This window comes from Apteryx mantelli, chromosome 16, assembly GCF_036417845.1.
Source record: "Apteryx mantelli isolate bAptMan1 chromosome 16, bAptMan1.hap1, whole genome shotgun sequence".
NCBI classification, from domain to species: Eukaryota; Metazoa; Chordata; class Aves; order Apterygiformes; family Apterygidae; genus Apteryx; species Apteryx mantelli.
Genome location: NC_089993.1, coordinates 1,669,439 through 1,689,811, shown reverse-complemented (window position 1 = coordinate 1,689,811; position 20,373 = coordinate 1,669,439). Strand labels below are relative to the sequence as shown.

Genomic DNA, 20,373 nt, shown 5'->3' with positions numbered 1-20,373 from the left:
ATCTTGGGGGACCCGTGCCACTGCCACACACACAGAGGAGGGAAGCACCCCAGGTGTACAAGCGGGATGTGGATGGGGTGCTGCCCCTATGCACGTGGGGCCAAGACCCAACACTGGTATGCTGAGAGGACATGCCACAATGCTGCCAAGTCCTTGGAGAGCTGCATTTGCACTCAAGCATGGGAAGGACCAGGGCTGCACACTCCAGAGATGGCCTGGCTGCCATCCAAACTGTTGAATCTGGCCTGAATCACCATCCTGGACCAAGCCAACATTCAGGATGCCTTGTGTTTGCCACCCTCTTGTCCTGCACGCTGTAGAGCTTTGCAGTCCTGCCACTTCCCATGCTGGTCTCTGGATCCTGCCAGAACAAGGCCCAGTTGGTGGTAACATCTGTTCCTGCTCTCCCCAATCATTTAAACCCAGATATGTTTGGCTTCTGGGAGAATTCCCCTCTGTTAAGCACCACTAATTCCTGAACCAGCATCTGTTTATTTCAGGTGTGTCCCACTCCCCTTTGTCTGACCCATCTGTCTCTCCCTTTTCACCTCTGGGCTTGTTATCTGCCCATGAAGGCACTGACCCTGTCCGACATGGCTCAGGGTGGTGGATCACAGTCCACAGGGTGCCAGACAGTTCTCCGTGCTGTCACCTTCCTTGTGGCTCCTACACTCTCCCTGCTGCCTTTGCTCAGCTGTGTCCAGCTCACACAGATGACCTGACTGTAGCCCACACTCAGGTTTTCAGGCAGCGCCTTTGCAGCTGCTGGGCTCCAAGACACTGCAGCCACCCCAGCAGTCTCCCCTTCTCTGACCTTGGTGCTGAGGCTGCCCAGGGTCACATGGCTGAGGCTGCCTGGGGATGTGTGGCAGCATGGGGCTCTCTTTCATTTCAGTTGAGTGGAGCTGCTCCCCCACCTTCTCACCGCCACTGGGAGAGGCTGTGATAGACAAGTTGAAAAACCTGCACTTCACCATCCGGGGACTCATGTCGGTGAGTTGTCAGGGCACCTCGGCTGCTGGTGGGGATCTGGGCTGTGGGTGGAGAAGAAAGGGGAGAGTTCACAGCCAGGCCAAAGCTGTTGGCTGTGGTGCAGCCCATGCAGCTGCTGGTTGGCATAGGTGGCCTGTCTTTCACCAAATTGAATGCTGGGAGGCAATGGTTCATCTCTTCAAGCAGGAGAAATAGAATTATTGCCTTGTGCATGAAATTTTCTGCACAGTCACTGAACAGCTAAGAGCTTGGGACCAGGAGAGGTGTCTGTCTTTCCCCACATGGCCGTGACTGCCTTTGTGAGAACCAGTGCTGGCAGTAGGGAAATCCCTTGCAAACAGTGTCTAGGGAGTTCTCAAGTGAAAGGGAAAACAGGCCCATTCACTAGGCATCTGATTTATCCTCTATCCCCTGCCCCGCTCCTGTCTCCACCCACGCTCCTCCTGGCCAATAAATCAGCAACTTGTTCCTCTGCGACCTGCAAAGATCAAACCCTCTCACCAGCTCCATAGCTAATTGGAGAGGAGAATCAGCCCATTTCCATCTCTGAGAGCTTAACAAGGTCACAGGCTGGTTTGGGCCAGGGCTCCCCACCGTTTTATCTCTCTGAGAACTGCAGGGCCCAGGCTGCCTGTCAGCTGTCCCCTTCCTGGCGGGCTGCAGTCCTTCTCCATGCACACACACTGGAGCAGAGCCTTGGAGCAGGTCCCTGCTGCCAGCATGTTTTGTGGGGCAGATGAGGTGGGCATGGTAACTCTCATCTTATAAGGAAACTGCAGTAGGATGAGGAATTGGGTAGGGAGAACTGCAGACTGAAGTAGTGTAACGGAGTTTGGACAAACCTGGATCATCATGTGGTGCTGCACGGGCTGCCCCCCAAGAGTGGCACCAAAGGCAAATGTTAAAGTCCTGGGGAAGGTTATTGCCATCGCAAAATCTCTTGTAGTCGAGCCTGGGTGGTTAGCCCTGCTGTACACTGTGGCTGGGTTCAGCAAGAGCTGTGCCTTGGGATGGGAGCTGTGGTGCAGTCTGAAGTGAGGACCTGAGAGAGGCTAGCTGTGGAGGCAAGCTGTAGGGGTGAAGGTGGGAGAGACAGAGAATGGATGATTGATAGCACTTATGTGGGAGGTGCAGCACTGAAGATCCAGGACAGAACGGGAGGGATGGCAAGGTCACAGAGGGGAGGAAGACTTAGATGTGATTAGAAGGGCTTAGAGAAGCCAGAAGTGTCACAGCACGGGAAGGAGAGACAGAGCTGCTGTCAGGCAGGAGAGCAGCTCTGGTGCGCTACACAATGGGGCTCGAGCAGCAGGCCTGAGCGGTGCTGCTGGAAGAATCTCGCACAAGGCCCATCAATCATGCTTTCAAAGCTGCTTCGCGGGCTCCCATCTGTGTTCATGAGTGCCTTGAGGTCTTGGAACATCTGGCAGCTTGACTGAGCCTTAATCAGAGGCCTTTAATCACCATCTTGGTGCCACAAGCTCTTGAAAGCATTGGGCCAACTCTCCATCCTCAGGATCCTTGCACACCCTAACTGGGAAGCCAGCTCTGCTACACCACTGTGCCACAGAAGCCCAAGGATCTGAGGCTGAAGCATTTCCCAGCACTTGGGCATTCACAGAGTATCTCATCCTGCCTCCTCCTCCCCCCAAAACACCTGCCTGAGCCATGCTGATTCTCGAGGGTCTGATAACAAGAGCTTTCTGCTGCTACAGGGAGAGAAGGGGAAGTCAATGCATGTGATCTGGGGTATTAGGTCACACTTTAATACTCCTCGTGATGCACTGGGGGAGGTAAAGGAAGGGAGCAATGCCCTCCACCTCCTCGCACACATAAGATGGGGAGAGGTGCCAGTGGTACTGAGTGCTACTTCCCTCTTTTCAGGGCACAGCTTACTACGTCCAGGTGTCTGCCTACAACATGAAGGGCTGGGGCCCCCCGCAAACCTCAGTACCCCCTTTTGCTATCCCCTCAAGTAAGTACAACTGGGAGTGCATGTGGGAGCCTCTACCTCAGTGCTTGGGATGGAGGGGATTTGGGGATGCCAAGGCTCCCTGCTCTGGGACACTGAGGGTCCTTCAGCTTTTGGGAGAGTGCATAATGGCCTCTAGGCCAGAGGCACAGATTCTGAAATTCTGAGCGTTATGGATGTTCAAGTGAGGCCTTAGACCTAGGGAGGGAGGCTGTGTTTGTAGGCAGAGCTGCGGTACCTTGTAAATAAAGACTTCCCTTTGGGTGATGCTGCCTTCAACTGATAGGAACTTTGCCAAATATAAATGAACTTTTTAGCTTGCAATGTTCCTGGCTGCCTGGTGAAAGTTAAATGATTTTAGGCCGCATGGATCAGCCATTCTTAAGAAGGAAGCTAGGAGAGAGAGTATTTTGCTTTTTCAATTAAAAGGAAAAAGTGCAGCAGCTTTCTTTCTGGGAAGGGAAAACACCACTCTGCTTTTTAGCAGAGGTTTGTAATTTAGCAGGGGGCTGCTTTTAGGAGGAGGAATTTGCTTATGGGGTCAATGAAATCTTCCCCAAAGTGGCCAAGCTCTGGCAAAATCACTGTTTGCCTATGTTGAGGAGAGATGTGTCAGGATGCACCAGCCACAGCCTCTGGAGATCCCTCCTCATGACCTCAGTACTCAGACCTCTCCCAGCCCTGCATGCCAGCGGGCCCAGGAGCCCTCCTGCAGCACTGCAGTATGCCATTGCCCCACGAAGCCCTGCAGGGCTCGCAGACTTGCATTTTCCCCAGTGCTCAGCTGGGATGGGGTTGCCTGCTGGACCAGAGACCAGTTCTCTCTGGGCTGTCAGCGGTCGCCTCCCCGTGTTGGCACCAGGACACATGGGGAAAAAAAGCACCCAATTCCAATTCAAACAAGACAGCCCCAGAACATTCAGGAAGACAGGCCAAGAGAAATAAATTGGAAAGAGCAGCCTGAAAGGGTGAAGCATAGGCCTGTTGTCTCTGCTGCCTTAATTCAGTCTCCCTGTGCGTCTGCATTACAGTAAAGTTACTGCTAACACCATTTGTTGCGGCTGAATCAGAGTTGGGAAATAAAGGGTAGTGCGGGCTGTTGGTTCCCTGCCTCATTTTGTGGCGGGAGTGGGAAGGAGTGCCATGAGTGAGGCACGAGGGACTGCGCAAAGAGAAAGAGTCGAAGACCTTGAATCAGTGCTGGCCTCTGCCCCTCACTTCCACCTCCCTGGACACCTCACTTAAACATTCGCAACAAGACACAAACTGTGTTTCCTGCCAACCTGGGAGGCTGCAAGGCAGAGGTGCAGCATTCTTGTGGCATGTAAAGAGCGATAAGCGCTCTGGAGAACAGACTTCAAATGGGACACGGCAATTAGAGGCCATCTTTGCCCTCATTCTTCCTGTGCCTCAGGTGATAGTCTATCATGGCACAGAAATAGGGTGAAAAGTGAATGGATTCATATTTTTGGAATGTGAAAAGCTGCACAGAAAACCCGAGGGCGAATGGATAATTCTGTCCTGAGAGCAGGGTCTGAGCAGCATGCTGTAAGCAAGGCTTGGCATGTTGATCACTGCAGAGGGGGCAAAACAGAGTTCCTCATCAGTTGAGCACTGGCTGTCTCGTGGAGTGCATGGGGCAGAGGTCCTGTGGGAAAAATAGTCAGTGAACATGTAATTAACAGCTGAATCACAATGTATGTGGCTGGCAGGCTGAATTCATCTCACCAGGCAACAGATTCAGCTTGTCAGAGGGCTAGACTTGCAGCCATCAGCGTGGTCTTTGCCGTAGCATTTGCAGCATGGGATCAGGTGTGCTGTTCAGGCTGCTCTGTACAGATCATGATGGAGCTGTCTGCTAGTGGCTAACAAGCTGTGTACAGATCAAGATGTATGTCTAGAAATATGTAAATGGAGATGGGTCTAGGTCTGGATGCATACACACTATATATAGAAACAGTATCTTGATCTAGCTATAGATACACAAGCATTATAGCACCTATAGGGAAAGGAACACAAATACATATATCTTAATGTGTAATACATATATCTTAATGTGTATAGTGAGCCTACACCAACATTTACATTAAGCTGGCTTTACGCTGTTCTGGCAGTGGGTGTCAATTATGTTTGCACCCACTTTAAAGCCCCTTTGCAGTCCAGCACAGGTCAAGTTCTCTGTGAACAAGATCCACATGGTGTAGGTACAGAGTGAAGCCGAAGCGAATCAGACGTGACTGGTTTTTTATTTTTATCTGCATTAATATTTCTTCCTTCAGTAAAGATCCCTCCCTGGCCCAGCAGAATATAGTCAGGCACCTCCCTGGGTGTTTTTAAAGCTCCTAAAAATAGTGGCACATCACAGCCAAAGTTAACAGAGCTGAACTTTCCATGGAAAACAGCAGCAGGCAGGATGGGGGGTGTTTAAAGCAATTAAGGTAAAGCTAATGTGAAAGAGCCCTCAGACCCCGTGCCCCGTCTTCTGGCTCTGCTGCCACCTCAAAACTGGATGGATCTGGCTAGAGAACTTATTTATATATTTATCTAGGTGAGTTCAGCTCTTGACACTTGCCTGAAGAAAACTTCAGCTCCAGGAAAGACCCGGAGGAAGACACTAGAAAGAATTTGCATTTTTTTAAGACCAGTGAAGAGCAGCAGGAACAGATATGACTTTGTTGTTTACATTTGTCATCTCCTCCAGCTGGCCACTGCTGTCCAGTTCCAGCTTGCTGGTGAGCAGCAAGTGCTGCTGCTTGCTGCCGGGTGGCTGGCCCAATGGGTGCTGCTCAGAGCCCCAACTCTCCTACGCTTCAGCTACTGTACCTCTGCAACAGGACATATTTCTGGTGGGTCCCAAAACATGCAGCATGCGTCCAGGGCTTGCCTGGTCCTGCCTGTTAGCAGAGGTGGATCTGTGTTGCATCTCCCCCTTTCTTCTTTTAGAGTTTCTGGAATTAAAATAAACAGTTGGCTCTTGGAGCTGGTGCCAGCACACAGTGCTGCACAGAAGGCAGCAAGGCCAGGTTTGTCCCTTCTTTCAGATGATAGATAGTGTTGATCTTCCATGGGTAAGAAGAAGAGGACAAAACCTAGCCTCTCCCAAAGCCCAGCCCACCCATAGGTGCTGTAGATCCTCAGGACCCATGACAGCTGCCATGCTCTACCATACTATGCCTGTGGGACACATCAATGGGGCTGCCAGGAGGTTACGTGCCACAGGGAAGAAGAGACAGGAAGACCTTTCTCCTCAGAGCAACCTTGTGGGTTGAAGGAGCTGGCGATGCAGCTCGGTGCTAGAGGTGGCAGCAGCCTCCCCAGCGAGGGGTGCCAGGGAGTAACGCTGGACCTTTCTCCGCAGACTGGCGGGAGTACGATGGCAGGGCCCCACGGCGAAGGGGGCAGGCCGAAGCTTTGGACCATCTGCTCAGCCAGGTGAAGACTGTCCACCAGCACTGCGTTTGCCATGGTGAGCCTGGGTCTGCAGGACAGTGCAGAGTCCTGGGGTGTCCCCTGCTGCTCCCAAGGGGAAGGTTGGGTGGAGGCAGCCAGCCAGGCCCACAGGGCTAGTTGTGGTGTGATCTGAGGGGCTGGAGTAGACAGAGCACAGCAAGGAGGCAGGCAGGCAGAAGAAACTGCACCCAGCTCCCCTCATGCAGAAAGGACCAGCCTCACCATGGCACTGGCCTCTCAGTGTGTCCAGGCCTGTGAGGTTCCCAGTTCCCAGCAGGCACTACGAGAAGCTTCGGTTTGGTCACACTGGCATCACAGCCCAAGCAGCCAGCACTCCCAGGGTTTGTGTTCAGTGCCCCATGCTTCAGCTCATGCTCTAGCATCCTCTGCTCTCCCTTTCCCAGAGCCCTGCAAGAACCAGCCACAGAGCAGGAAACACTCGGTCTCCAAGAGCCTCAAACACCTCTTCCACCCTGGCAGCAAGTTTCTCAAGACCCTGAAGCGGTGAGAGGCTCATGCATGGGGGCATTGGAGAGCTCATCTTTCATCAGGGTTGTAGGGCTGCCCAGCCTGGGCATGACAAGGAGCTGTGGGGTGTGTTGCAGGGTGCTCAGACATGGGTCCCTGCCTGAAGTGAGCCTGTTTGGGGGAGCTGGCTGCTGCTCCAGGTTGGAGGTGCCACACTAGCAACCTCCCTCAGCACTGTCAGTGGGGATCAGGATCATTGCTCAGAAATTACATGTGTCTCCCTTGATATCTAGGGTCTCTCCCACTGTCATTTCCATTCAGCCAGCAGCTCCCAGGCCAGCCTAGCTGCACTCGGTGCCCTACAACCCCTTACACCATCCCAAGCATCACCCAGTGTCCTTCCCTCCTCTAGACCCCAGCCACCCTCCCTCCACCCATCTTTGTGCTCAGCCTCCAGATGTCTCCCTGCCTCCAAAGCAGGCCTATGCCCCCAGCCACCCTCCCTCATGGCTGGCCACTGAGACCTGCCGCTGGCATTGGCCAGCCTTGCATTGCTGACAGCACTGCTTTACAGTTTGTGCTGCTGTTTGCCTGTTCCCATATCAGGCACACACCTTTTTGCCACTCTGCTGCCCATGAGGCTGTCAAAGAAGCGTTCATACCCTGGATCAGGATATCTCCTCTGCCCTTGAGAGAGAGCCCTTTGGAAATAAAGCCAGCAGCCAGGAGCAACCCTCCAAATCTGCCTTTTCTCCCCCCACAGGGGTCTCTACCTGACAGCCGTCTTCTACAAGGATGACAACATCCTGGTGACCCACGAAGATCAGATCCCAGTAGTGGAGATAGATGACACCTACTCCTGCCTGCTCATGCAGGATTTTCTGTGGTTTACCAAGGTAACTGGCCCAGGGGCCCTGTCCTATGCACTGGAGGCACAGCAGCAGTTGTTGCAGCCCGTGTCTGTCTTACTGGCCACCACCCCAGACACCAGTGAGATGAGGGCAGAGCACTCTGTGTCCTCCAAATGTGTCATGGTGTGCAGACCACCTTCATTGCAGTACCTTACCTGGTGCTTCTCCACCCTTCTTCAGTGCAGGTAAATGCTTGGCCAGTCTCCTTTCTCCACCGGTTAGCACAGGCAGCAGTACCCATTGTGCATTGAGCACTGCAGAGCTTTTACCCTGGGCTGGCTGGATTTCTCCAGGGAGCTCAAATGTAGTGGGGCTGGGAACAGCTGCACCATGTTAGTGAACACCCTAGGTGGATGAAGTAAGCGAGAGCTACTTCAGTAACTCACACCAGACGACAGAACATCTGGCAGCTCCTGGGCTTCCCGACGTTGCCTCTGGGACCTCCTCTGTGTTGCTGCCCTCATGTGCTCCACATGGCAGAGCACTGCCGAGAGCTTGTCACAGTGTGAGAGTCACAGGGCAGCGGTGAACCAAGCTCTTAACTTGCACCACTGCTGTCCTTTTGTCATCAGCAACTTGATGCCCTGGTGCTGGGGCTTTGCAGCACAAGCAGCTCACAGCCTTGCAGCTAGCCTGGGCTCTGCATGGACAGAGAAGCCACTGGAGAAAGATGTTTCCACCCAAGCCCCTTAAAGCCTGAATCTGGGAGACAGACACAGCCTTTGCTTGCAGTGGGTGATTCGGATGCTGCTTTGGGCAGGCTGTGTGCCACTGAGTGCATGTGTGTGCTGCTGCACTGCCTCTCTGCAAAGACACTTGGCATTTGCTTATTTAACTGTTTCACCACAGCATTTTGTTGCAACAGCTATAAATTTCTATAAAGAGCAGGACATATAAGGTGCTGCTGGGTCATCTTTAGCTATTACTAGACTTACCAAAAAGGGCAGATGGGGAGCTTAGGCCCAAACTGAGCTCTTGCTGGATGATTCTTATCTACTGACAGAGAAGCCACCTCTTGGCTATCTTCTATTTAAACTTGAAAAGGTCTCACTCCTAGATAAAGTCAGATATCTGGGCGGACACAGCACAGCTCTTCCTCTGGGTACAGACTCTGGAGGCATCTCTGGGCTAAATGGGTGCATGTGGCATACGAAATCACACTCCTGATGCTAAAAGGTGATAAGTACATGTGCATGTTCCTGATGCAGTTCACATGGAAAGAAAAATAGATTTCCCCAAAATACCTTTGTGTGAACCAGCTTCAACTAGCCACAACCAGGGGGAGGCTTGAGTGGTGATCATGGCCTGTTTGGTGTGCTGCAGGTGTCATGCATGTGGGATGAGATCCTATGGCTACGTCAGTGTGTCACCGTTTCCCAGTCATCCTGTTCCTGCATTCTGCAAACACGCTTCAAGATGCTGCTGGCCACCTCGCAAATGCAGGTGAGGAGAGGTGTGGAGGAGCATGAGAGTAAGAGCGCAGCCCCTCCCATCCCAAGCTGCCTAGCACAACTCACACCAGCTGTGGAGATGCAGAAATGCCTTTGTGGGTGCCACTGTGACCAGGGATCCCTTTGGAGCAACACATGGACGCTCTGCATCCAGGAAGATCTCCAGCTTCTGCCAGCCCTGGTCACAATAGCAGAAGGGCACATATGCCCATTCTGCTAAACCAGGCCATATTCTGGCAAAAGGGGTGGGTAGGTCAGCAGCAATACTAGATGCCTTTGCCTTGTCTTCATTGACATGTCCCCAGTCACTGGGATAATTAGGTATCAGACTAAAGAAAAATCTCCGGATGCAGAGGGAAATGCAATTTTCAGTGTTGTGCTTTGCCAGGAGAGGCTGATTTCCAGCAGTCAGAGAGGTAAGACCACTTGCCCTGTTGTGTTCCTGCCCTCTCAGACCTTGCAGAATGCAATGCCTCGATGATGTTCCCTGACCTGTTGCTTTTTTTCCTGCTCCTTCTCTGTGCACAAAGGGGCTGCTGGGAATCCAGGACCTGGGACAGGTCTTCTTTGAGCCCATCAAAGACAAGCAGGGCAACATCCTCATCGTGACCCTGAAGGAGGTGAAAACCAACCAGACCTTTGAGAGCGTCCGCTGGGTTCCCATCTGCAAGCTGCAGACGAGCCGCAAGTCCGTGTCCTCCCCAGAAGAGCCCACTGCTCTGGATACGCTACTGATCACAGTGCAGGTGTCTGCTGCCTTGCCGAGGGAACGGGTAGAGTGGGAGGCAGAGGAGTTCGTCCCAGTCAGCAGCTCAGGGGCTGTGCTGGTACAGTCATTTTTCCCATGTGTTTGTCCAGCTCTTTTATTCCAGCTGCTCCTTTTGCTTCCCTTTTCTAGCCTGTCAGACATTGTTTGAATGGCAGGGGATTGCAGTGTGGGGCTGGATGCCTGACAACGGGCTCCTTTGTGAGACTGCCAGAGCTTCCTGCTCCCTGTCAGGCTGAAAAGGACAAAGCAGAGCCCAGGCCATCGAAGGTTTGGTCCTGGCCGGCAGCAGAATTTGGCAGAGGAATAGCTGCGCTCAGCCAGCCTGCACAAACACCGTTACTTTGAGTGGACACTTCAGACTGGCTGCAGGATTCATCTTAGCAACATCAGATTGTACCTGTTCTGCCACTTTACTTCTGCCATCTGGGCTGGCCACATCATGGCACCCAGAATGAGGACAAGAGAGAGAGTCTACTGCAAGGGGTTGCTTTCTACAGCAGTGTCCTCTCTCCTCAGGACAAACTGGCTTACCACCGGAGGAGCAGCCATGCCCTCTCCCCTGGCCTCTACCTGGGCTACTTGAAGCTCTGTAGCGCTGTGGATCAGATCCGAGTGCTGGTGCCAGAGCGGCTCCCCAACATCCTGTGCCACGTGAAGATACGCTCCAACCCCAACATTTCCAGGTGGGGCTTTGCAGGGCAGATTCACTCAGGGCAGTTTTGTTTGGCAGACAGGCTTCTATGTCTACTCCAGCCTGAAAACACTCCTTGCAGCTGCCTGCCGCATCTTTTCTTGGGTTTCTGGAAGGAGCTTAATAGTCCCTTTCAACCACCCTCCCTGCCACGCAGGGCAGTCTAGAGCTGGACCACACCAAGGTCCCTTGCTACAACCTCAGCTTCTGCTTCCCTTGGGATACTCCATGTGGGGGGAACAGCTGAACAAACCTAGCTTTCATAGTGATTATGTATTCAGGGCTACCCCAAGGTGCTCCCTCCTGCATGTTTCTTTCTCTGCCCTTCTCCAGGGAGGAGTGGGAATGGCTGCAGAGGATGGCCAGCATGAACGAGCCTGTTCCCACAGAGCCAGAGGCTGAGACATCCCAGAACCATTTCTTTCAGGAGCTCCAAGTAGCCATCAAGGAGCTGATGACCCTGGTCAACATCCCGTTGCAAGAGGTATGGGCAGGAGCTGAAGTCTGGGGGATGAGAGAGAGGAAATGGCTGTGTAGCACCATGCTTGTCGCTGTGATAGGCAGGGTACCAGAGCCTCCAGAGATGGAACAACCCCCTCTTTGGAGACTTAAAGCATTGACTATCATTTTGTCCCATGCAAATAGAAGGCAAGTGGTGTTCAGTGAGCATATATGGGACAGATCCCTGAAAGCCAAGGACAGTGTGTTCACAGGAGCTGTTTGTCTTACCCTCACCTGTACTTTGAGCATAAATGTCAAATCTGGGTTTGCATTATTGCCTGCCAGTGCCTTAATGTGGTTTGGTCATTGGCTCGGCTCTTACAGCGCAAGACAAGCCTACCTCTGCCCCTTAGAAATAGGAAGGTTACTAGCCAGCTTTGGGAAGGAGTTGTAGCCCACTGGGCCAGACTGCATAGGAAAAAATTACTTTTTCACCACACTGTAAATAAACATGGGAAGGTTCCCACCAGCTCCAGTGACAGAGACACATGCTTCTGGCTGGATAACTTTGAAAGCACCTTACTGAGTGGAGTTGAGAACAGCAGTGGTGGTTCTGGAGGGTCTTCTCTGAGACCCTGTTGTAAAGAGATGGACTTTGACCAGTAGTTTAGAGACTATTAGGAGAAATAAGGGAGAAAGGAAGATGTCTGGATTATTGCAGTAGAAAGGGGTCTGTGGATGACAGTTTGCTGAAGTAGCAGTGACTCCCAGTTGAGGATGGTCACTGATGACTCCACTATGGATGAGGACTCAGTGGAGAGCCCCATCTCATCAGAAGCAGGCATGCTCGTAGTGGCTTCCCCCATGCCTGGCAGTGTTTGGACCTTGTACAGAGGACAGCTGGATTTTGCACCAGTGACATTTGCAGCTCTAACATGTAGTGTTTTTTGGATGGGCTCTTGCAGGCCAAAGACTTCCGTCTGTACAGCCAAGAAGTGCTGGACTTTGGGGGTCAGGTCTCCTTCCTCCTGCTGCTGCCTCCATCGGACGATGTCTGCACTGCTCCAGGCCAGAACAATCCCTATACCCCTCGTTCTGGCTTCCTCACACTGCCGCTGCAGATCTTTGAGTTAGGTGAGAAGAGAAATGACCCACACTGCCAAAACTCTTTCTTGCCTGTCTCCTTTTTCTGCAAGACCTCCCAATGCTTGGGAAGGGCTGGTGAAGTGGGCTGATGCTCCATCACCTCCATCAAGGCAGAGACGAGGGATGTTCAGGGTTCCCTAGCTTTCTCACATAGGTTAGAAGAGAGCAGTGCCTCCTTCCTGTGTTGGGTGGGAGGGCAAGAGCTGGGACTCATGAGGATGGAGCAGGGCATCCATAGCAAGGGGCCTGATATTTTTCTTTCTCCACCCTACCTCTTTTTTTTTTTTTTTTTTTCAGTCCACTTCTTCACATACGACCGGGAGTTCATCACCCAGTACTGCCAGGTGTCTGCCCTCCTGGAACTGGAGTCTCTCCTCTCTCAGCAGAGCCTCAGGGAGGCCTTCTCTGATGCGGAGCTCACCACAGCGAAACAGAGGCACCAGCAGGTTCAGGACTACATCCAGGTACACAGAGGAGGGGCATGCTGGGAGTAAGACAGGCTCAGCATTGCCTTGCTACCATGGTACCCTGGTGCCCTACGAGACGTGGCCATACCACTGCCAGGAGAGTTGTGCCCCTGAAAAGCTGCAGAAACATCCCCTCTGTAGTTGTTTGCTGGTATTCTCTGCTGTAAGCTCACAGTGTTTCTTTGACATGGCAGATAGGCAGGGAGCAGCAGCCAGGGCTTCATCTAACAACTTTTTGCTGTAATAATGATGTTAAAAATCCTAATCAGAGAGCCTGATGCTCCTGCTCTGTGGGTTCCAGCCCTACTAGACTGGGGCCTGGAAGTTCGTTCTGGGATAGACTTGCAAAAGAGCACGTCATGCTTCGCCCTCTTTTCCAGCATCCCTGCCTCTGTGGCAGGCAGATCCTGCTAAATAGAATCACAGAATCACAGAATGGTTGAGGTTGGAAGGGACCTCTGGAGGTCATTTAGTCCAACCCCCCTGCTCAGGCAGGGTCACCAGGTTGCTCTCTGGTGATTGAAGCTGTATCTTCCCACCTGGGAGAAGTATCTTTGGATCTACTGACTCAGTGGTTTCCCACTGCAGCTTTCACCTCTTGGGAAAGGTGTGTGGGGACAGCCTGTGTTTTGCTGTGGATTTTTTATTGTTGTTTCTTTGCTTTTTAAAAGGGATCCTTTATTTCTTATTTTGGCAGCAAATGGAGGAGATCTGGCGTGAGATGCGCTGGATTATGGATGCCCTGCAACATGCCCGGTACAAGCAGCCCTCCTGCGGTGTGTCTCTCACCGGGTTCCTCAATGAATCTAGCAGTACAATGAAAGAGAAAATACGATCCACCTCGTCCCACCTAGACTACCTTCCCTCACCAGCACCTTCACCAGAGACAAGCCGTAAGCTCAGCTCCGGTAAGGAGCCCCAGGCTTTGTCCAGCTCCTTGCCAGATGGGCTCACAGGATTGCTTGTGCATGTTGTGCAGCTGGGAACACTGCAGTAACCCTGCTCTACCCCACTGCAGTGGGAGCATGGGTGTGCAGGCAGGGCTGATGTCAGGATTATGGGCAGAACAGAGTCGGTCCTTTTGGGAGATCTCAGTGCTGAGAGCTCACGCCAGAATGCTTTAGATCTGGTCTCTGAACCAAAGCTTCTGAGGGGGATTGCACGACTGTGAAGGAGCTGTTGGCTCTTGGGCCAGGTGTGTCCCTCACAGTCACCCACATGGCATCAGAAGTGTGAGGGGGACTTTGGTGCAGAAGTGGGATGCTGGCTGAAATCCACCACGCAGTGTTGCAGTTGGCACAGGGTCCTGCAGCAATTTTAACAGTACGTAGGAATGAAAACCTGGCAGTGTTTTCTCCACTCAGCTGGTAGGAGTCCAAACACTGCCTTGCAACAGACATGCAGAGCCAGAGATAAAGGCCTGTGTTTCCCAGGTGTCCAGGGGGTGCTGCCCAGCATGACCACTGAGTGCTGGACAGGAGTCCAGAAGAGCTGGAAAACTCTATGGATCAAGGTGAGGTAATTTTTACAGAAGCTGGCACTAGAGATTTCAGTCAGGAAATGCCATTTCCCAAGCACTCTGGAGTTGCACAAGCAGATCTTCTCCCACCTTACAGTTCAAGGAGAAACCAGCTGGGAGTTGGAAACTGTTTTTTAGGTCCCAGGCTAAATTTGGATAGAATTGCTGTCAGGTAAGAGCTGGAGTTTAGAAGCAGTGGGTGTGTATGTGCCCTCATGGTCATGGATGTATCTGGCCATGACCTTCTGAGGCAACCTCTGAGCAGCCCTATGTGTGTAGGTTTACAGAAAGGGCATAATGCCCCTGGGGTCTTCTTGGATTCAGAATCACACTCAAACCATCAGCATCAGTTGCCAACAGCAAGGTGCTAAGACCCTGCTTTCTTCTCTTATGTTCCTTGTAGACTTGCATGGGTTGTCAGATGAGGAGGGCTCCTCAGAGGTGTTCCTGGCCACGGACAGTGACTATGATTCCAGCAGGGCCCAAAGCCCTAAGGAGCTAGACTTGGTTTACTCCTCCTCAGGGCCCGAATGCTGCAGCAGAAGAATTGCCCGCACCCTCAGGGACAGCGCCCCTGATGTTCTGCAGACCCATGAACTCAAGACCCCACCGCTGCCTCCGGAGGAGCCACGGCCACCCCCTGAGCTCTACGACAGCGACTTTGTCCTGCCAAGCAGGCAGATTGAGCTGCTTCGCATCACGGAGAAGCGTCAGGCCTATTGTGTTCGTACCAGCAGCTTGGACTTCCCCAAGCCGCTCTTCCAGGTGGCCAGGAAATCCTGCCCTGGCTCCGTTGACAGCTCCCCAACAGAGAGCAGGACAGCAGGCCACTGCAGCCTGCTCAGGCTGGGGACTGGCTCCACGCTGAGCCCTGAGCACAGCCAAGCTGGGGAAAGCTCTGAGCCTGTCTTCCGGACACGCTCAGCAGAATGGACTCAGGGCTTCCAGGAGCCACCAGAGCAGCAAGGATGCTTAGTGAACCGAGGAAAGAAGCCAGGCTCTGTCACCTTGCGGGTCTGCCCTCAGTATGAAACCGGACTCTCTAAAGAGACTAGTGTCAAGGTATCAGAGCTCCACACAGAGCAGCAGCACAGCCCTGCCATGGCAAGACAGAACGAGCTTGCAGGGGTAGGGGAGGCAGGCAAGGAGGGCTCCTGTGCCTCCTAGCCTGGGAATGCTCTCTCCATCCTCCACCGTCCTTGGTGTGACATTCACAAAAGGCTTTTTCTCCTCAGTGCTCCTGCCCCATTTCCCACTGTGCCCACAGTAGTGATGGAGGGGTCCCTGTTGTTCCCACTGTTCCCAGCAGTGCTTGCAACAAAGCAAGATGGGATGCATGGCTCAGTGGGATTGATAGCTCAGCCCAAGCACCCTGCCACTGCTGCTGAGGGGGCCAGGCCAGGGCCATTGGAATAACCAGTAGGGTCTTTTACAGGCACAAACCAGTGCAACTCCCACCCCAGCTGATAGCTGCGGTTGCTAGTAGGTTAGTGCCACCGAGGGCAGAAGGCCAGCAAGGTCACATTGATCTGCTTTCCTTGCTGGGTCCTGGGGCACAAACTCCTCAGCCTCCTGGCTGAAATCCAGTAGACTGGACCAAGCCCCACAGTCATCGTCCTGCCCCATCCACAACCTCTCCCACAGCTTTTTCTGCCCACGTCTTCTCTGCTTTGCTCCCTTGAGCTGTGTGTGTTTGGGAAAAGGAGTATGGGGGAGCCCTTTTCCAGCACTTAAAAGATGTCAGCAAAAACTGCATACTCGCTGCAAGCTTTGGGACGACAAGAGCCTTTATGTAAACCATTTCTTCTCCAGTTCTGCAATGGGCTTTTCTGCTGAGAGCAGACTCACTTCAGCTCTCTGATTACCTCTCCACCTGCTCTCTTTGTTCATCCAGGCTGGATCTCCCATGGCTGAGCAGGGTCATGTACCATGCCACGGATCTTGGAACAGATCCCCTTCTGGCTCTGCAGCCTCCTTTGCTTCTAGCCATGAAGCTCCTTCCTCTGTTGAAGTCTCCCTTCTGAAATTCCCTGTGCTCACTGTATAATGTGCAGCTTACCCATAAAACTGTGGAGAAAGGATAAAGCTGATGGCCTGAAGGTTTCATTGCTGGGGAGTTCTGATAGCCAGTTTCTCTTTACCCAACAGGAACATTAGAAGCAGAGGGAAATTTGACTTGCAATATTTATTTTCCATTTGAAAAATTACCATAGATTTCTGTGCAACTGAAGTGCAGCCTTTGGGTTCCTGGCGAGTTGCCCACATGGCTTTTGATGTTGCAAAGCTCTGGACACGCCTGCTTGAAAGCGTTTTACGATGTTCTTCTTGAAGAAAGCCAAGTTCAAAGGAAAGGATCCTCGGCTGGCGTAAATCAGCTGAGCCCTGTTAATGATTGTTCAGAGCTGGCAGGGTTCACGTGGGCTGAGGATTCGGACCACCCTGCTGGGCACTGCCTCGCAGCACTCCACAAACCCTTATGGATGTGCCAAAGGAAACTGTCATTTTGCCCAGGCGAGAATGAATGTTCTGGTTTAGGGCCTTTGAAGTCAGGTATCATGCTCCTGACAGTCATTAACAGCCAGAGCACAGATGAGCTCATTTTCTTGTTCTTATTTAGGATTCAGAGGGCAGTCCCCAACAAAGAGATGATGGAGAGCAAAGATAGCTGTTGGTTGGAGAACCCTGGATCTTGTGTCATCTACAATGTCTGTGAACAAGACTAAATTTAGTGCTGCTTCCCAGAGGGGCTTCAGCTCAATACCACTAATTTGGCAGAGTAGCTGTGGTTCACCTGGTCTGAAGGTCTGGATCCTGCTCACAAGAGGGACTTAAAACAGATGCCTAAATGTTTGCAGGAGCAGAGCCAAGATTGCAAACTGAGCCTTTAAAGGCTGCGAGTAATAGGAAGGTGGGCCAACCTGACTAGCGCAGGTGAGGCATAGGTAAGACATGCAAGAGTGTTGAATTAAGGTGTAAGAACAAAAACTGAAAGTGCAGTGGAGAAAAGAAAGCAGTACTTGAGCAGTGGCCCTGACACAAACCATCCAGTCCCCTCGACACAGCACATATGTAGTTACACAGCTTCCAGACTGGGCTGCCTCAGTTGCCCCTGCCTCTCTTACATCAGCACCTTTGGTGCTGTTCTTCCACCACCCTAAGAATCACCCCCAGGCAGTGGAGAGCTGCCTTTGCACCTCTCACTCTCCAGGATGCACTATTTGCTGCCTCCTGGCTCTTGTGACTCCCCTCCCTTCCCATTTTCCTTGCTGCTCCCACTTACCATCCATCTCTCCCACCTTTGTCTTTCCACAGCTGCACATCACCAACCAGACATCTGCTGGGGAGATAGTGAAGCTTGTGGTGCTTGAGATGAACGATGTCTCCCGGAACATGCTGGGCAGCATGGCCGCTCTCTGCTACAGTGAGGAGCAGCTGGAGCACTTTGGACTGGTGTTTGCATCCAATGACAGTGAGCAGTGGCTACCTGATGACTTCTTGCCTCTCTCACTCCAAACTACCTGGCCTGAGGGGCAGTTCTACGTTCGGATCAAAGAAACCTCCCCTCTGGTGTTCCAGTATGGGCCAGCAACCACCGTATGAGAGGAAGAGAGCTGACCAGGGGAAACTTGAGGGACCTCAACTTCCAATGAGCAAACAGCTCGTCTCTGATGCTTCCTTCTTACACAGACACCCTCTCATCAGACGTCCACAGAGTGGAATAGGATCATACTGGGCTGTGTGTTATTTGTTTGTGTTTTTTTTTTTTAACCAAAGAGACATCAAGACTCAGTTTTTCTGACTGCAGAAGACAAGGGTGGAGTGCAGAGACCTCAGAGCTTGGGAGGAATCTTTGCTGAAATGGAATTTTTGAAAGTAAACATTTTAAGGGGAAAGGAGGGGAGAGAGAGAGAGAAAGAGTGGAAAAATATTACAAGAAGAAACAGCAATACCTAACTTTTCTTTTCCTCTTCTTTTCTTTTCTTCCCCCCCCCCTTAAAATCCTTGTTTGGGATTCACTGAAGGAAGAGCCACAGAAGATTTCTGGGTGCGGTTGTAATGTTAATGAGGAGAGGGAGCAATTCACAAGGACAACATAGAGAAGGTTGTTTTCCTGACTGTCCTCGTTTCACTGTACCTGGAGAAACAATTCTTGCACATAATTTTTGGAAGAATTTTTTTTTCCTTAAAAAACAAAATTGTGCTAGAGACACTGGAGTTCTGTATGAGATGAAGACCCTTTTTATTTGTTCTGAAGGCAAAAGGAAACCATGCAGACACACACACGCACATACACATGTACACAACTGTGTTGGTATCACCACTAAACATTTGCTATAGGGCATCTACTGCAACACACTTAGTACCACCTTGGGATTTCTTTTCCTCTCTTGGTTGCCGTTTTGTTCTGGTGATTGTGATTGGCCTCTCTTGTATGTCCTATAGCATGACATTTTGTTAGCAACTAGGTCTCTTGTTAACAAGGTTATTTTTTTGATCTAATGTGGTCCATAGTAAAGATGACTGCTGCTCAGAATGTATCACTCTTTTCCTTCTTGCGACCTGATGTATAGTGTCCCTTTCCTTAACCTGAGTTCCCCACATTAGCTCTGATTTCAAAGGCTGGGCTTCACTTTCCCAGGAGAATTTAATAGGATGCTTTCAACTTAGTTAAGGTTTACATTAACACACACTTGCAAATCATGTGTGTAGGAGAAAAATGCAAGTTAGAAATGTTTTTCTGGGCTTCAATGCTTTGTAAGCCAGTAAAATAAGCTTTGGCATGCAAAGTCAGTCACTTTTTTGCATTGTTGGAAACCCAGTGGTTGTAGGGCCAAAGCATCTGCAAATATGCAGTTAAATGTGCTAATCCAGTCCTGCAGCCTCCAACACAGTAAAAAGGCAAGGAAAAGAGTGTGGAAGGTGAAGTTAGATATTACAGCTGTCAAAGATTTTTCAAACTAGTGGCACTAAACAAGGCAAAAGGATGGTTTTCCTTCACAGGTGAGGTTCATGTTGCTGGTGCTCCTTTAATAGCTGCCTCTGTCCCCTTCTGCCTGCCTAAATAGGGCAAGGCCTGGGTTTGAAACCCTCCTGGGCCTTGGTGTCAGTGCAAAGCCAGTGGCTTCATGTTCACACAGCCTGCCACTCCGAGGGCTGCCTGCTGCCATCTCTCTTCAGAGGTTCTTTATTCCTAGTTTTGCTGGGGAGAGCCAACAGCACACTGCGCTGTAAGGACAGTAATATATCACAGCACAAGCCCTTCACAGCCCCACGTCGAAGCCGCTCTAGAGGGGAAGATCATGTGCCAACCCCTCAGCTGGTGCAAATCAACAGCACTCCATTGACGTCAGCGCAGACACTGCGAGGGGACATGGAGACAAGCGGCACAGGAACATTTAAAAAGACACTTCTCCCATCTTTTTTTCCCTTCCACTAGTCTCCTTCCTCAGGTTGAAACTGATCCCACTTTTCCAGACCAAGAAACAAGCAGGTTATCAATCTGGGAGGTTTCCCATGGAGTTTGCCTTTGTTGGGCATCCACATGCATCGACATCCTGAAGAGGGGAGTAGCACTTGGGTCTTGTGATGCATTTCTGGACCAAAAGCCTGTTCACATACATCACCCAGTGACTCCTCAGAGCCTGGGCTAGAGGAAGGGGAAGCCACAACTGATGGAAAAGTATTACATGGCTCTCTGAAAGTCACATAGTTTATCAGTGTTAGATGAGTGTGGCTATGTATAGAAAGCCACATCTGTATTCCTGAATCCTAGGCCCATGCTCCTGAATACTGGTACATGCAAATCTTACTGCCCTTTCATTTGACCTTGTGGGGGGCAGGGGTGGGGGGGTGGGGAGAAGGCCTCCCTTTGCTTGGGTAATTGTTTTCCCTTGCTAAAAGCACTGCTCCATCACAAGAGAGATGTGGGCATGACCCAAAGCCAGACAATAACTCCTTTCCCAGGGCTGATGTGAAGCAAGCTCTGCAGCTAGATCCTGCTGGTATTTGGTTACCTGCATTTCTCAGTGCAGAGCCCCTGTGCATAGGAAGAGCGCTCTGGTCATGCAGTGCTTTTGTGGGGGAGTTTCTGTGGC

The 20,373-nt window shown here is 51.5% G+C and overlaps 1 protein-coding gene across 1 annotated transcript in view; it reads left to right on the top strand.

Annotated features, from left to right (window-relative positions):
* Positions 1–18,812, top strand: part of LOC106482405 (ankyrin repeat and fibronectin type-III domain-containing protein 1-like) — a 269,112-nt gene extending 250,300 nt beyond the window's left edge. The window contains exons 10-23 of the mRNA XM_067306533.1: positions 896–993; positions 2,878–2,968; positions 6,324–6,431; positions 6,820–6,919; positions 7,647–7,779; positions 9,118–9,237; positions 9,776–9,991; positions 10,531–10,697; positions 11,039–11,189; positions 12,112–12,280; positions 12,590–12,756; positions 13,457–13,667; positions 14,682–15,340; positions 17,591–18,812. Of these exons, the coding sequence (XP_067162634.1) occupies positions 896–993; positions 2,878–2,968; positions 6,324–6,431; positions 6,820–6,919; positions 7,647–7,779; positions 9,118–9,237; positions 9,776–9,991; positions 10,531–10,697; positions 11,039–11,189; positions 12,112–12,280; positions 12,590–12,756; positions 13,457–13,667; positions 14,682–15,340; positions 17,591–17,878 (2,678 nt within the window). The 3' untranslated portion in view covers positions 17,879–18,812. The remainder of the gene's footprint in view (positions 1–895; positions 994–2,877; positions 2,969–6,323; positions 6,432–6,819; positions 6,920–7,646; positions 7,780–9,117; positions 9,238–9,775; positions 9,992–10,530; positions 10,698–11,038; positions 11,190–12,111; positions 12,281–12,589; positions 12,757–13,456; positions 13,668–14,681; positions 15,341–17,590) is intronic.
* Positions 18,813–20,373: the final 1,561 nt, after the last annotated feature.